This window comes from Hibiscus syriacus, unplaced genomic scaffold (assembly GCF_006381635.1).
Source record: "Hibiscus syriacus cultivar Baekdansim isolate YM2019G1 unplaced genomic scaffold, ASM638163v2 tig00000991_pilon, whole genome shotgun sequence".
Classification (NCBI taxonomy): Eukaryota; Viridiplantae; Streptophyta; class Magnoliopsida; order Malvales; family Malvaceae; genus Hibiscus; species Hibiscus syriacus.
Window position 1 is genome coordinate 313,762 of NW_024061840.1, and position 15,492 is coordinate 329,253.

Here is a 15,492-nt window from a genome sequence, read left to right on the forward strand (position 1 = left end):
TCACATACTCAGGTGAGTATCGATACCCAAGGACGGGTCAATATCGATATTATTGGCATAGTAACGATACCCACAATGATTTTTGGGCAATTTTGGTTCAATCGGTTTTGGGTGTTTGGGCTAGGGTGCTTCGAGTTCGCTTAAGCTTCAAGTATTTGATACAAATGAAAACAATCAAGATAACTAATTTCTCACCTAGAAATCAAGCAAGCTAGGATGATATAAGTTTGGCCTTTATACGATGCTCGGGAAATAACTAAGACACCCGAGTTACTCTAGCATTATGACGAGCGTTCTTTGTTTGTGAATATCCAGACATTGTCTGTGGTACGCATCCGATGCACGTAAATTTTGAGTCATACTAGTACAAATTTCGATGCACGTAAAATTTGGAATCGTACCTTATACTCGACTAGGTTCAGAATGTGAGCTTCTGATGCACATAAATTTCGGTCCTTACTCCGACCTCTCAAGTATTCGAGGTAGACTAAGGGCTATAAGTTTTGATGAACGTAAATTCCGGTTCGGACCTCAAAGCTATCACATTCTAGATAGGTTGGTATGTTGTCCGAAAATGCACGTAAATTTATTAACCTAAAATACACTAAATTGAATGAGGATCAAAACTTGTAAGATCTCAATGCCGATTTTACCATTTTATTAAAATTTAGTTATTTCTTTCATCTTTTATGCTATATTTTATTATTAATATTAATTGCTTTAAATTGCTAAAAGGAATTTATATAATCTTTTATTGAAACTAATAAATAAGTTCCTTATTTTTCAATTACTACTCATTTTAAGATGTCTAAAAAACCTTTAAATTTCCCTATAACTTTTCTCTTCATTTTCAGTTTATTTTCTACTTAGAATTTCACTCATAGACCTTTATTTTCGTTCTTCTCTTAAGATTGAGGTAACCTATAACTATTCTATCATCTAAAGAGTTGTTTATGCATTTTAGATTAGTCTTAGATCATCTCAATCATGATTTTTAATTTTGATAAAATTTCCATACGAGCTTTTGATCTTAAAATATCATTTTCGTTATTGATTAATAATCCTTGATTTCTAAATTTTGAAACTATATTGATCATTGAATTGGGGAGAATCTTTGTACTAGTGTACGTGGCTTTTGTTCAAATAATTTTTTGTTCATGCTGCTTTAGATTGATTCGTTCTTTAAAATAGTTATTTAATTTGTAAATGAGAGACCTTTAATAACAAAGTTGAGATGGCCGAGTTGGTCTAAGGCGCCAGATTAAGGTTCTGGTCCGAAAGGGCGTGGGTTCAAATCCCACTCTCAACAATAAGTTTTGTTTCTCAATTTTGGTCAAATAATTGTTTACTATACACAAAAGTAAGGTTTAATCTTTCTGCTTGAAGTTGGAAAATTGACTCCTTTACTTTTACAATGTCCTTGGTTATTTCAAGAAATTAACAAAACCCCTTACTAACAAATCTAAAATTTAGTAACCACAAGCTAAGTTTGATCGTTCTGGTTTTATTTGGCATAATTAATTCACCTACTTTTATAATGTCATTAGTTTATTCAAATAGTCGACAAAGTCATATATATATATATATATATATATATATATATATATATATATATATATTGGAAAACATGCGGTTGCTTTTATCATTGAAGCTTAACGGTTGCTTAAGAGCATTTCTGCAAACTCATAAACAATAAAACAATGTATTGGATGTGAACAAAAGCCATTAATCTGCACGATGTTATGATGCTTATTTCTGATAAAGAAACAACCTTGCTTTCAAAGGCTTTCATGTTATAGATAAGCATGTTTTCTTCATATTGATAAAGTTTCTTCATAGCAACCACTTGACCAGTTAGTAATGCGCCTTTATAAATGATTCCATATCCTGCTGAACCAATGCAATAGTCGTAGCTGAAATATTCAGTGGCTTCAAGGATATTGCCATGGAATATTCTTCCATTAAATCACAACACAATGAACATATGTTCATGCTGCTTATTCTTTGATTCGGGTTCTTTGGTTGGAGTTTTTTTTTCTTTTGCAGAAAGTAAGACGACTATAAGCTAATACAAACAACAATAAAAAAGTGAAGGCAACTAAAATGACGACTTGCCTAATTCATTTTATCATCCTGTTCTGAAATGAACATATCCAGGTAGTTGCATGATTGTCTTCAATGCAAACCATTCAACCAACCTTTTCACGAGTTGGAACAAAAGATGCATTCGACTGATGATCGAGGGCACGCTTTCCTTACCACTAACTTGAGTGCAAACAACAGTTTGTGTAATGGCTCAAATCAACTTAATGGCACTGCATATAGAGCAAGCAATGGCGATATTAAGCATATTACTGTCATCCGAGCTTCTATGGAGAGAAAAAAACAACGATCTCTTTTCCAGTATGAGAAAAAATTTCACATCGTTCTAGCCAAAGACGATCAATATCTTTTATGGTAAGTTTATTAAATGCCTTCCTAAAGCCACCATTCCCGGCAAGTAGGAATAGAAGCCCTAGTAGGAATCAAGCGACCTCAGTGGTTAAAGAATTATTGTTATTTATTGAGATATCAAGTTCGAACATTCCAAGAATACCAATGATGTAAGCGTTCAATGTAAAATTATTGAGAGTTATTTTTAAACAGATATTATCTTATACTTACCTAAGATTAATAAAAATAAGAAAAAGAAGAAATATAAAGCCTACATATATGCAAATACCTGCATGAGGATCATGATGAAAGTCAATCCAAACAAAATAAAGATTTTTTGTCTTATAAATAAACGAGTAATAAATAAAAGAAGGGTAAACTATCCCAATAGTTCCCTTTATTTTTGATCATCGATTTTTTTAATTAAATGTGTTTGTCCTTTACGTTATTAGGTCGTTCAGTTTAAGTCCGTCGGCCGTTAAATTCCGTTAATCCATTAATAGAAGTCGAGTTGGCAATTAAAGAATTAATTTTTTTTTTTTTTAAAAACATGTTGCCTTCTTCTTCTTCACTAATATATTTCAGCAAAACAACTCTTTTTTCTCATAATCTAATCAGTTTACTCACATATTTACTAAAGCGAGCAATGTCTTCCTGAACTATCCTTGAAACTCTCCATTCAGCATATTTGCCGAAAAACATTTCATCGGAAACTCTCCCAAGAGAGAGTTGCAAATTTATTTCTCAGCTTCATTCCACTTGGAGTTTAAAGCAAACCCCTTCCGTGAACATTCCAAATTATTATACAATGACCGCGCCTGTAAGCTGCACAAATATTTTTTAATTGCAAATATTTTTTTAATTGGTACAATCAGGGATGGGCGGGCACAGTAATCTCCAAAAATTTAAAATTATCATATATTTTAGATTTTTTATATATATATATATTTTAAAATCTATGTTCGTTCCCTAAAATTTTATAACTTTAAGTTCGTCCCCAACATAAAATTCTATGTGCGTCCCTGGTACAACAGTGATTTAGAAGTTACTTTAAGAGTTATGATGAATGAATATGTTGAAGGGTCGATCCCACTTGTTAAAACGATATCAAAGTTTCGGATTAAAAACGCAAATTCTTCATGGAAGATGAGCAAGGGAGGTACCTTTGAGTGAACATGCTGGAGAAGACGCAGCGCTGGAAATGGTGAAGTTAGATATGAATGAGGTTGTCTATTGATGCTAAGGTCTTTAACAATGGCGTAAAGAGCATTTGAGTTTGAATGGACAAAAGCTAGCATCGCATGGGACCTGAAGAACGGCGAAAAAAGAGTGAGGAGAATGGAACGTGAAGAACAGAGAAGTAGGAAGTTGAGGTGGCGATTGGTATACTATTGGTCCACCCGATTAGAGAAACTAGACGGTGTTGTTTTGTTTTATTTTTCTTTTCAAGAGTTGTAGGTTTAAGAAGGAGGAGGCAACCTGGGTTTTTTTTATTTAATTGTCAACTCAGATTTATGTTAATGGGTTAACCGAAGTTAATAGTCGAAGAACTTAAACTGAACGGACTGATAACGTAAGATACCAAGAATACTTAATTAAGAAATTGGTGATCAAAGTCGGTCAGACTAAAAACATATGAAACTATTTACATAGTTTACCCATAAAAGAATAAACTACATGTATCACCATTCCATCACTGGTCTAGAAAATTTTTTCACCAAAGCACAAGCGTTTCTTTTACGTTTCAATGTTTCATAGAGCTAGAATTTACAATATTGTTCATTATAAAAAAATAAAAATGAAAAAATATTAAATAATGTTGATGTGGCCGAGTTGGTTTAAGGCTCCAGATTAAGCTTTTGTTTCGAAGGGAGTGGGTTCAAATTCCACTTTAAATATTTTCTTCGTTTTGGTCAAACTACTTTTATGCCCTTTTACTATACCTGAATTTAATGATTTAACCCTTCTCCTTTATTTTTTCTATTAAGCTAAGGTGATTACTAATATTATCGGTTCTAAATATTCCCAACCATTTTACAATTAGCGTCCAATCATCCTACTGCAATCGTTAGTGCTTGAACCTATAACCTCTAAGAACAACAACGACTCTTTTAATCACTGTGATAAGTTAGTTCGCGCTAATCCTTTTCCTTTAATTGGCATAATTCGATCCCTCTCCTATAACCTCTAAGAACAACGACTCTTTTAATCACTGTGATAAGTTAGTTCATGCTAATCCTTCTTTAATTGGCATAATTTGATCCCTCTCCTATATAATATCATCAGTTAATTTCATTTTAGTCAAATTTTGATTTTGGACCTCTTACTTATAATCAAGAGCCATGTGAATTCCAGAAAACCCTACCAATAGTGTCGATCGAGATTGCTTGAGACACTGATGTATCCATATTAAGACATACAAGCCAACATCAGGCCCCTTCCATTGCTCCATAACAAGTTGGCTTCAATGCAATAGTGCTAGAAATTTTCCAGCCTCTTTTTGCGAGGATTGATTTCATTGGCAAACGAAAAAAAAAAGCTAGAAATTTTCATCAATATGCAGAATTGTCTCTATAAATTTCTAATTCTCATATAAATTTTAGTGCTTCAGTATAAAAAATGCTTTTGGTTTCAAAAACGAATTTAATGAATAATAGAGAACTGACCCTTAATCCTTTCAGAATATCTGCCAGCATGTAAATGACCACTAAAATGCCAATCCCAATCTAATATTTAAAGCTAATTCATTTTAATTTGTATGGAAAACGTAGGTGCCAGAGATAGTGCCATAGTCTACAGTAACTAAGCAGAATTCAACCTTTGAATTAACGGGAACAAGTAGAGCTATTAAAGCTCGGAATATTACAAGCCGTGAGATAGGTCAATGGACTAAAGGATAAAAAAAATTTAAGAATGAAATCTAAAATTTTAATATTTTTAAAAAAAGTAATGAATATATAAAAGATTTATTTTTTTATTTTTGTTAATATATTAAATTAAATTCCATACTTTTATCTAAGGAGATACCCTTTGCCCCTAACGGCTTAGTGGTCCGAACCTGCATTTGAGGCATCTTCAACCCAACGACAAATTTTAGCTTAATTTTTAAAATCCGTGGTTTCATTTCCGCTAGATAAAATATATTAATCTTTTCCCCCACCTCAACAACTACAAGCAAAATCCTACGGTCAAAGAAATCATATAAATCTTGCAAATGAGATGAACCGTAACATTAGAAGTTAATTGATAAATTCAAGCTTTCTTGGGAGATTTAGTTGCCTTTGATGGAGATTTCGATTCTTTAGAAGAGGCCTTTTCAGTCTTCTTTGGGAGAAGAACAGGGTTAATGTTCGGTAAAACGCCACCGTGAGCAATAGTAACGCCGACGAGAAGCTTTCCCAGTTCCTCGTCGTTCCTCACGGTGAGTAGAAGGTGTCTTGGGATGATCCTGTTCTTCTTGTTGTCACGTGCTGCGTTTCCGGCCAATTCTAGAACCTGGATTCCCAATTCAAAACCGAATTACGAACTACAAATAACAACAATTAACTTATGCGATGACTTGCTCTAGCTTTCAGTTACCTCGGCTGCTAAGTACTCGAGAACAGCGGCGAGATAAACCGGAGCTCCGGTTCCAACACGCTGCGAATACCTTCCTTTCTTTAAGTAGCGGCCGATCCTTCCGACGGGGAATTGGAGGCCAGCTTTGACGGACCTTGAAATTGGCTTCTTCTTTGGGCCGCCGCCTTTTCTTCCACCAGCACCTTTCTGTACCTTAACTCCGGCATCCATTGCTAGAGACAGACTTGAAAAAAATGACTTTAACGCTTCAAGAAGTATAAAATTCTCAGCTTTGACAAATCGCGGTGCAGAAAATAAAGCGAGATTGGCACGTTTTGTAGCGGTAGTTTTGGCGGGGTGCAACGAGAGGGGACTGAGACCCGTTAGATTGTGCACTTATCGACGGTTGAAGATCCTTTAGAGACGATCCGTGTTGTTTTCAATAACACCAATGAGAAGTGTGAACACTCCAACCAAACGTATCATAAATATTTAGATGCTTACATTAATTTGTATTTCAATGCTAATTCGACATGGAATATTAATATATCAGAAACAAATTATATTATTCAAATTTTTATGTTATAAGTAAATTAAAGACTTAAATATATTATTGTCTCCTAAATTATACTATTTGTATTAAATTGTCCTCTAAAGTATTTTTTCAAATATTTTATTTTTTAAACTTTAAATCGTTATCTCATTTACTCTAAATCGTTAACTCCGTTAAAATAAAAAATTAACGACCAATTAAGACACGTCTCATCACCCCCTTAATTTTAATTTTTATTATCTGAATAAGTACAATTTAATAAAAAAAACAAAAATAAATAATATGATAAATATAGCCTTTTTCCCACCTACACCCCACCTCCGTCGTAGCAGTACATTCCCTTTCCCCAACCCAACACCCCTCTTTTCCCTTTGAACAAACTCAGTCGTGCTTTTGTTTCTCTATTGTCATTGTGTTCTTCGTTGTCTCTGTGAAGCCATCTCATGTCAGAGTCTCTGTCGCCGCTCCCAAAGGTTTATTTCTCACTAAATCTGTTTCCAACAACAAAACCAGATTCAAAACTAAGCAAGGCGTAATTTCAGGTTTCAAGGAACATGACATCCAGTTGAGTTGATTTGTTGTCTAGCTTTTTCCTTTCAAGTTCCGATCTAGGATGACAACTATTTGGAAATAAACCGTGTTTTGCTTCATCACTTTTACAGCTCAAACATGTTGAGTCACCCAAAACCCTATTGGGGTTTCGGGGTACAGATGAAGCTGAAGTAGTTATGGTGCCGTCGATGAATGTCGAATCTTTTATCACTCGAAAACATTTCAATACTCTTTCCTTCAAAAGAAATCGTCGAAGATTAATAGAATTTGTCATCTCTCTTGAGTTGTGTATCTTTTTTTTACCTTTTGTACAAAGATGAATGATGAAGTAGCTTTATCTATGGTGAACCTTCACGTTTTAAGAGAAAATGGAAACGGCCACTGTTGCGGTAATTTTAGAAAGTTTGAACTCTAACGAGTCAATACATGCACGCATTTATTAGATCTACCATTTTTCAATGAAAAACGTAAACAAGGTATATTTAGTGAGAAAGAAACCTTGAAATTTCTAGAAAAATTAATCGGACCTTGAACTCAGCTAAAAAATCAATTAAACACATTTATCATATCATCGTCCATCATATATTATCACAACAACGTCGTGAAATATTACATTAATATTGTAGATTGTCTTGTAAAATTTATGAACTTTCATGTAAGTATCGTAACAGTCCTGTTAGCCAAAGAATTAAATTGATTTTTTCTTAGTTTAAGTGCCATATTGAGACTACACTAGTTTTGTTTTTCCCAAAATTTTGAAGGTCTTATCCATTTTATTTTTTTATATTTGCATAATTTATATATTAAATTAATGTAATGAAACTTTTTAATAATTATATTATAATAATTTTTATTTCCTTCGATTATTGTTTGATCTCCCGCTTGATGCTGTACTGGCGACTTGGATTGTTACACTTTGAATGAAATTTTCTGAATTTTTTTTATGGATAAAAAGATTGCTGAACTTAATATTCGTTGATCTTCCGTTTTGATTCCTCTGAAAATTCGTGTTTTTGGACTGACATATTAATAAACATTATGAGTCACAATGAACTATAGATCGTATTGCACGTAATTTTATTAATCTGTTAATTTTTATTGGGCTTTTGTTTGGGAACAGGATTCTTCTTGATCAATTCTCTAGTGTCCGTAGCTTATGGATGATGTTTTCTGAATTTAGTTATATTCTCTAATTCATTTTTTATCCCAACAAGCGTATGTGCATCAGTGCTTAAGCGACTTCCTTTCTTTTCTGACCTTGACATGCCTTCTCAGCTACCTTTATTGTTGTTGTTGTTGCTGCTTAACTTTATCACAAAGAAAGCAATTAGGTTTATCTTTCAGAGTGGTTGGTCCCAGCTAATCAAAGATCGGAATATTGCATTTAAGCCTGTTAAGTGTTTAAGAATTTTGTGTAGTTTCAAATTTATGGTTCATTATCAAAAGTCAAAACCCTGAGGGAAATGTGGGATTGGATCAATGGGGTTGACCTGGTTGTTTTGATTCATTGACCTGCCATTCTGTTCTTTGTTGAATGGGGGGGGGGGAGCTTGAGAGCGTGTGTTGTTTTCAATCAGCCTGTTTAGTATTTCATTTCTTAGGAATGGTTAGAAAAAGAAAAGCTGATGGATTAATTGGTCATATATGATTTGAAGGGCTCATTGTTGTATGAAAGATTATGTATTCTATGAACCATTCCTTTACAGGCTGATGCAGCTTCTGGAATGGCTGTCCATGATGACTGCAAGTTGAAATTTCTGGAGTTGAAAGCTAAAAGAACTTATGGTTTCATAGTATTCAAGATCGAGGAGAAACAAAAGCAAGTTATCGTGGAAAAGCTTGGCGAGCCAACTCAAAGCTACGAGGATTTCACCGCAAGCCTTCCTGCTGATGCATGTCGATATGCTGTATATGATTTCGATTTTCTGACAGCTGAGAATTGCCAGAAAAGCAGGATTTCCTTCATTGCATGGTATATATTACATGCATAAAACTGTTGGTATTTTTTTATTATTCTCAAGCTATATACATTCTAATCACTGACGTTTATTTTTTTTGTTGTATATTTCAAGGTCTCCAGACACATCAAGCGTGAGAAGCAAGATGATTTATGCAAGCTCGAAGGACAGGTTCAAGAGAGAGTTGGACGGTATTCAAGTAGAGCTGCAGGCAACTGACCCAGCCGAGATGGAACTCGATGTTATTAGAAGCCGCGCCAATTAAATGGGAGTCTCCAAGAAGCACGAATAATGGAGATAATGAAATGTTAATAGGTGGCGGGGTGTATGATTTTGGTTTGTTGTTCAAATATTACTTTTAAGTCTGTCCAGAACAATTTTAGCAATTTCCATTTAAATCTTATGACTTTGTTATGCATGCGTGAGCTTATCAGATAGAATGTCTTACAGTTTTGAGGGTCTTTTTTTTCATTGCAACTAGGAAGAGCGGATGTTTGGTTACTTGTACAAATCTTGGTCAAATTACAATTTAAGTCCCTCTATATTTATATTTGAGTTTTTTTATATTTTAATTTAATGTAGGTTTATCCTTTTATTTTTATAATGTTATTAAATGATTCAAATAGTTATGCTACCTATTCCAGTTAAAATATTGGCATGAATTTTCAGCTAGAGCACGTTGCCTTGATGAAAGCTTATTGCCAATTGCATACTACGAGTAACATACTCGCACCTTAAGTGGCAATTCATTTTCACATTAAATGCCCCAAATTACTGAATTATTAACAAAAAGGTATCCGAGGCTCTTTTTGTCGTGTTTATTACTTCTTACAATATGAGCTAAAGAATGGCAAGATTTTCATCATCATTAAATCAATGGTGAGGCTTCAGGTGAACTCTTTGCCATCCACCACCCAAAGCCCCACAATCTTCTCAGTTCAGAAGGTACACTATACAAAAAAGAAATCAGTGTACTTATCTTTTCGATCTATATCAGATCGAATCTTCACCTGAACGCAACCAACTTCTGCTCAGCAGCGAATGAAATTGGTTCTTTTCCTGAAGAGGATAAATTAAGTTTAAATCATGCTTTTCATTGGGGCCAACTCCATCACAACAGGTCCCTGTAAAGTTTCGTGTAGTGGAAAATCTTTTTCTTGCAGTCTACTCGTCAATGTTCGAATACGAATACTTCAAACGAGTTCCACGGACAAGAGAATAATTTGTAGCCTTATTTGGCTTAACACCTCTGCTGAACATGTCACGCAATTCAAAAGCCTTATTCAATTCTCCAGCAACGCAGCAACCATATATCAGAAAATTATATGCCAGTGTATCTGGCATTATACCCTTATTTAGCATAGAGTCCCACATCCGAATAGCTTCGTGTAAACTACCTCTTCTACAGTGCTCATAAATTATAGTTGAATAAGTAATACAATCTGGTAAAAACCGTTGCCAGCCATTCCATCTAAAAGCTCCATGGCCTCCTCAAGTCTTCCTAACTTGCAAAAGCCATGGATAAGTATGTTTTAAGTGACTGTGTTAGCTAAAACCCCTGTAACGATTGTGTTGTGAAGCTCTACAGCTTTCTCCATATTCCCTTCCTTGGTGAGACGATTGATGAAACATCCATATGTTATCTGGTTCGTAAGCAAATTACTCCCCAGCATTTCTTTACAAAGAAGCTCAGCTTTATCGATGAAACCTGCCTTACACAAGCCATTTATCATAGCAGTATATGTCACAACATTAGGGGTGCATCCTTCACCAATCATAATATCCCAAAGCTCAAAAGCCTCCATAAGATTTCCGGTTTTCCTATTTGCATCAATCATGCTCGTGTACATCACATTGTCAGGGCTCAATCCTTGATCATTCATCTCCTTTAGAAGACTAAGTAACCTTCTCGTGTCGTGCTGTTTTAGAGTTCCATCAATAAGTATGCCGTAGCACACAAGATCCATATCAATGCCTCGTTCAACCATGTCACGACAAGCGCTCAATGCATCCTCTATTTTCCCTTCCTTGCAATAACCATGTAGCAGTGCACTATAACACATCTCATTCAACTTATGTTGATCCCTGTGAAGACCATCCATGAACTCTTTGGCTTCGGACACTACACCAACAGAACAAAGACCACTTATTAAAGGTCTATAAGTATATGTATCAGGCACAAGACCTTTTCCTACCATTTCGCTGAACAATTCAAAAGCTTTTACCATGTTACCATCCCTGCAGTATCCCTCGATCAGAACATTATATGTCACCTCATTTGGCATAATGTTTCTCTCTACCATTTGACCAAACAATCTAACTGCCTAAGCCATCATATTTTCCCGACGAAGGCCAGATATAAGAGCAGTAAATGTATACGTGTTTGGAGCAATTGCCTTCTCCGTCATCTCATGATATAGCCTAAACGCCTTATGCAACTTTCCTTCATTGCAATATCCACTTATCAATGATGTGTACGTTACCACAGTTGGCAGCAACCCTTCGTTAATCATCTCATACAGAAAAGACTCGGCCAAATTCAAATTTCCCAACTTGCAGTACCCACTGATCAAAGAATTGTAGGGATAGATTGTTGCTTTTATTCCCAACCCTCTCATTTTACCAAGAAAGCTAAGTGCAACATCCATTTCACCTCTTCTACAAAATGAATCAATCAAAATAGAAAAAGTAACATCATTTGGATGCAAACCCCTTCTTCCCATTTCATTGAAAATCAACTGTGCTTCATTAAATTTCCCGTTTTTGCACAATGAATTGATCAATGCATTGTAAACAAACAAATTAGGTGCTAACCCAACTTCCCCTACTTTTTTTTACCAAACTAAGAGCATCCTCAAACTTCCCCTTTCTCCTCAACCCATCAACAAGGTTCGTAACCACAGCTTCACTTGGAACAAAACCCGACTTTAGCATCTCGTTCATCAACTCTACCGCAACATCGAAGTGATCCACTCTGCATAAGCCAAGGACTAATGTATTATACGTGATAACATCTGCTTTCAAACCCCTTTTAACCAATCCATTCTTAATCTCAACTGCCTCCCAAACCCTAAGATTCTTACAGAGCCAATGAATAAGCACATTGTACACGACCACATTCAACTCGGTACCATTCGACTCCATTAGATGAATCATTTCCTTAGCTCTAACAAAATCCTTCAATTCACAAAAACTGCGAATCACCACTGTGTATATGAAAATATCAGGCCTAACACCAGCTTTCACAATCTCATCAAACACTTCCAAAACAACGCCAAACTGCCTAATTTTTGCTAATTCGTTCAGAAGAGCACTTAAAGTCCTATGAGGTAGCAAATAACTATTAAACTTCCTCATTAATCTAAATATCATTAAAGCAACAAGAGCTCTCTTATTCTGCACATAATTTTGGATCAACAAATCAAAACCCAAACCCGAAGGAAACTTACATTTCTCATGAGCCTTCGAAAGAGCCTCAAAAACCTCACTCGGACCCAACCCGCGAAGCAAAAGAGTTTGCAAAAGAGATGACGCGGGCCAGAAGAGATTAACTTTAAGTAAAGCGTGAATTAAGACGCAAAACGACTCGGGTGAGTGGTGGAAGTTTCTGTGGAGTCCCAGGAAGTTAAAGAACCTTAAAGCAAACCTCGGGTCGTCCAAGGTTTGGATCAAGACTTCCTCGACGTGGCGAGTCTTCAGGAAATCGGTGTCGTTTAATGCGATCTTCCAGCTTTGTCTTTCACGTACAATGAGTTTGAGATTGGAAATCATTTGGGCGTCTTTGGCTGTTTCATCATTATCTTGAACGGAAACTTTGGGTGCAGAACAAAATCTCCGTTTTGAGAACAAAGTGTGGATTTTGAGGGGTCGATAAGAGGGATTTAACTTCATTTCTTAGGGTTTAAAGGAGAGCTTTTTTGTTAAGGATTAGTGAATGTTGTTGTGTAAGTGTGTGTGCATGGTACATGATTTCCATTATGTCGAGTTAATTACAGCTGATTCAGTTGAGGTGTTTACAGCTGTAATTCAAGCTATAAATATTCCTTTTGAGTCTTGTGTAATTCAAAACTTGGAAAATAAACAATGTTCAAAATTTTTCCTATTTCGTTTCTTCTGGTTTATAATTTTGAGTAGTTTGTTGTATAACTTTACATGATATAAGTCGCCAAAATCGATCGGTTGTTGCTTCGTTTTCGTTCTTTCTTGCTTGTATATGGTGAAGCATTGTATGGTTGTTTTCTTGTTCTGAGAGACTCTCTGGTTCATTATTCTTGGTCTTGAAGGAGTTATTGCTTGGTTGTTTCTTGAGGAATCTTGTTGGTTTTCTTCGCAAAATGGTGGATCTACATCAGACAGATGTTGCGTCTCCGGTGAATACCATGGTAAATTCGTTGTGTGCTTCTTCAGTTTTGTCTAGTGTGCAACACATACCGAAGCAGGATGTTATAAAGCTTACTGAGTTAACCTATCTTCTTTGGAAGCATCAGGTGACTCTTATAATTGATGGTTATGGTTTGTTGGGTTATATCTTGGGTGACAGTCCTGTTCTATCTCAGTTTATTACGAATGAGGCAGGCCAGCTTGAGGAGAATCCATTGTTTACTGTACACAAACAGCAAGACAAATTGCTTGCTTCGTGGTTGTTAACAACAATTAGCATAGAGGTTTTGCCACATCTTACGGGGCTTATATCGTTCCGTACAATCTGGAATGTAATGTCAAGGTTGTTTGGAGTGCGTTCTATGTAATATCCGAAAAGTTGGGTTAGTGACCAAAATAGAAGTTTTTAAAACTTAGTGACCAATCTCAGAAATGATTAACAGTTTGGGGACTTGATTGGAGAATTTTGGTATTGGAGTTAATAGCAAAGTTTGAAAGTGGAAAGAGTAAAATGATCATTTTATAGGAAAGATTTTTATTTCCCATTTTAAAAGGGATTTAACCACGTGGAGTTTGGGTGAAAAAAAAAGAAAGAAAGAAATGCATGGAACTTCTCCTTCTTCCTCTTCCCGTAAACTTCATTTCAAGGTAAGTTAGTCTCAAGTTAAGGTTTTCTTTCATGTTTAAGCCGGTTTTGATTCTTGAGTGATAAGAAATCTTAAGGGAAGATTTAAAGTGGCTTAAAACTCAAGGATGAACAAGTTATAAGAGATTTAGTAAAATGAATTTTTGAGTGAATTATTGAAATAGAATGAATAAATGGATTTTGAAGTTGAATTTGACTTGTTAAGAGTCTAATTAAGAAGTTAAAAGTGATAGAAGTGAATTAAGAACATGTTGGAAATTTGGTAAGATTTTTAGTTTCAATAATTATGATTAGTCATTGAAGATGATAATGTGTTATATGGATATAAAAAGATTTGAATAAGTATAGTTAAGTCTCAAGGGTTAAAAGGAGGTTATGAAAAAAGAATTAAGTGAGCTTGATAAGATTTTCGGGTTAAAGAAGTGTATTCTGGGCTAGGGGTATCAGTACTGTTCATTCAGTACCGATACTTCAAAGAGAAAACAAGTGATTATTAAGGTATGGGTATCGATACTGGTTGCATAAGTATCGATACCATAAGACAAAAATTTATAAATTGTTCATGGGGTATCGATACCTGGGAAGGTGGTATCGATACAAAGAGTATCGATACCATAAGGTCAGTATCGGTACCCATTTTTGAAATAAGGATTTCGAATGTAAAAAGGGTATCGATACCCAAGCTTACTATCGATACCATAGCTAGGGAAGTATCGGTACCATGCAATGGGTTGTAACACCCCCATCATGTACCCGACCCAGATACGAGTCCGAGATGTCACATTGACTTTTTAAAACAATATACTTATACAAAATAATAGAACATTTGAACTTATATTAAAAAAAATCTGATATTATACATAAGTTTATACAAGGTTCACAAAATAATCAGAGCATATACAACTTAAACTTTGGATTACATGCCAACATTGATTTACATAACAAAATAACCTATTGTTTAAGTTTCTTCTTATATGATGTCAGCAAAAGTGATGCTATCTCCACTGTCTATCCTTGCTTAGCTAACTTGTCGGATCCTACGTGTGAAACACTCACACGCTAAGTCGTCGACTTAGTGAGACATAATAATAATATATAATAATAATACTATAATGAGATGGAGTACCATGCAATCATATATTTATTCATTGCAACTTACATAACCATGCATTTTACACATAAGCTTATCAAATTAGCAATCATGAATTCATATTGATAATCTCATTAGCCCATGATACAATACTGAGAACCTAAGGTATATGAGTACATTGAGGTTGTGCACAATACTGTCACCACAGCTCGTATAAATGCACCGAAGTGCCACGTAGAATTGCACCGAAGTGCCGCGTAGAAATGCACCGAAGTGCCATATAAAATGTCCACAAGGGCCACATAGAAATCTCCTCAAGAAC

At 35.1% G+C, this 15,492-nt stretch overlaps 2 protein-coding genes, 1 non-coding gene and 1 pseudogene across 3 annotated transcripts in view; 2 read left to right on the plus strand and 2 right to left on the minus strand.

Moving 5' to 3' along the window:
* Positions 1–13,317, plus strand: LOC120119204 (actin-depolymerizing factor 2-like). The gene is made up of 4 exons (XM_039139065.1): positions 1–12; positions 8,803–9,068; positions 9,169–9,361; positions 13,307–13,317. The coding sequence occupies exons 2-3, from the start codon at positions 8,821–8,823 to the stop codon at positions 9,317–9,319; spliced, it is 399 nt and encodes a 132-aa protein (XP_038994996.1). The 5' UTR covers positions 1–12; positions 8,803–8,820; the 3' UTR covers positions 9,320–9,361; positions 13,307–13,317.
* TRNAL-AAG lies at positions 1,229–1,309 on the plus strand. Its single transcript has one exon. It is a non-coding gene; the product is annotated as a tRNA-Leu (tRNA).
* Positions 5,667–15,492, minus strand: part of LOC120119194 (histone H2A-like) — a 27,304-nt gene continuing 17,478 nt past the window's right edge. Inside the window, exons 3-4 of the mRNA XM_039139057.1 lie at positions 6,013–6,224; positions 5,667–5,928 (exon numbers count right to left, since the gene is read on the minus strand). Of these exons, the coding sequence (XP_038994988.1) occupies positions 5,686–5,928; positions 6,013–6,222 (453 nt within the window). The 5' untranslated portion in view covers positions 6,223–6,224 and the 3' untranslated portion in view covers positions 5,667–5,685. The remainder of the gene's footprint in view (positions 5,929–6,012; positions 6,225–15,492) is intronic.
* LOC120119174 overlaps positions 10,179–15,492 on the minus strand; it is a 12,825-nt pseudogene continuing 7,511 nt past the window's right edge.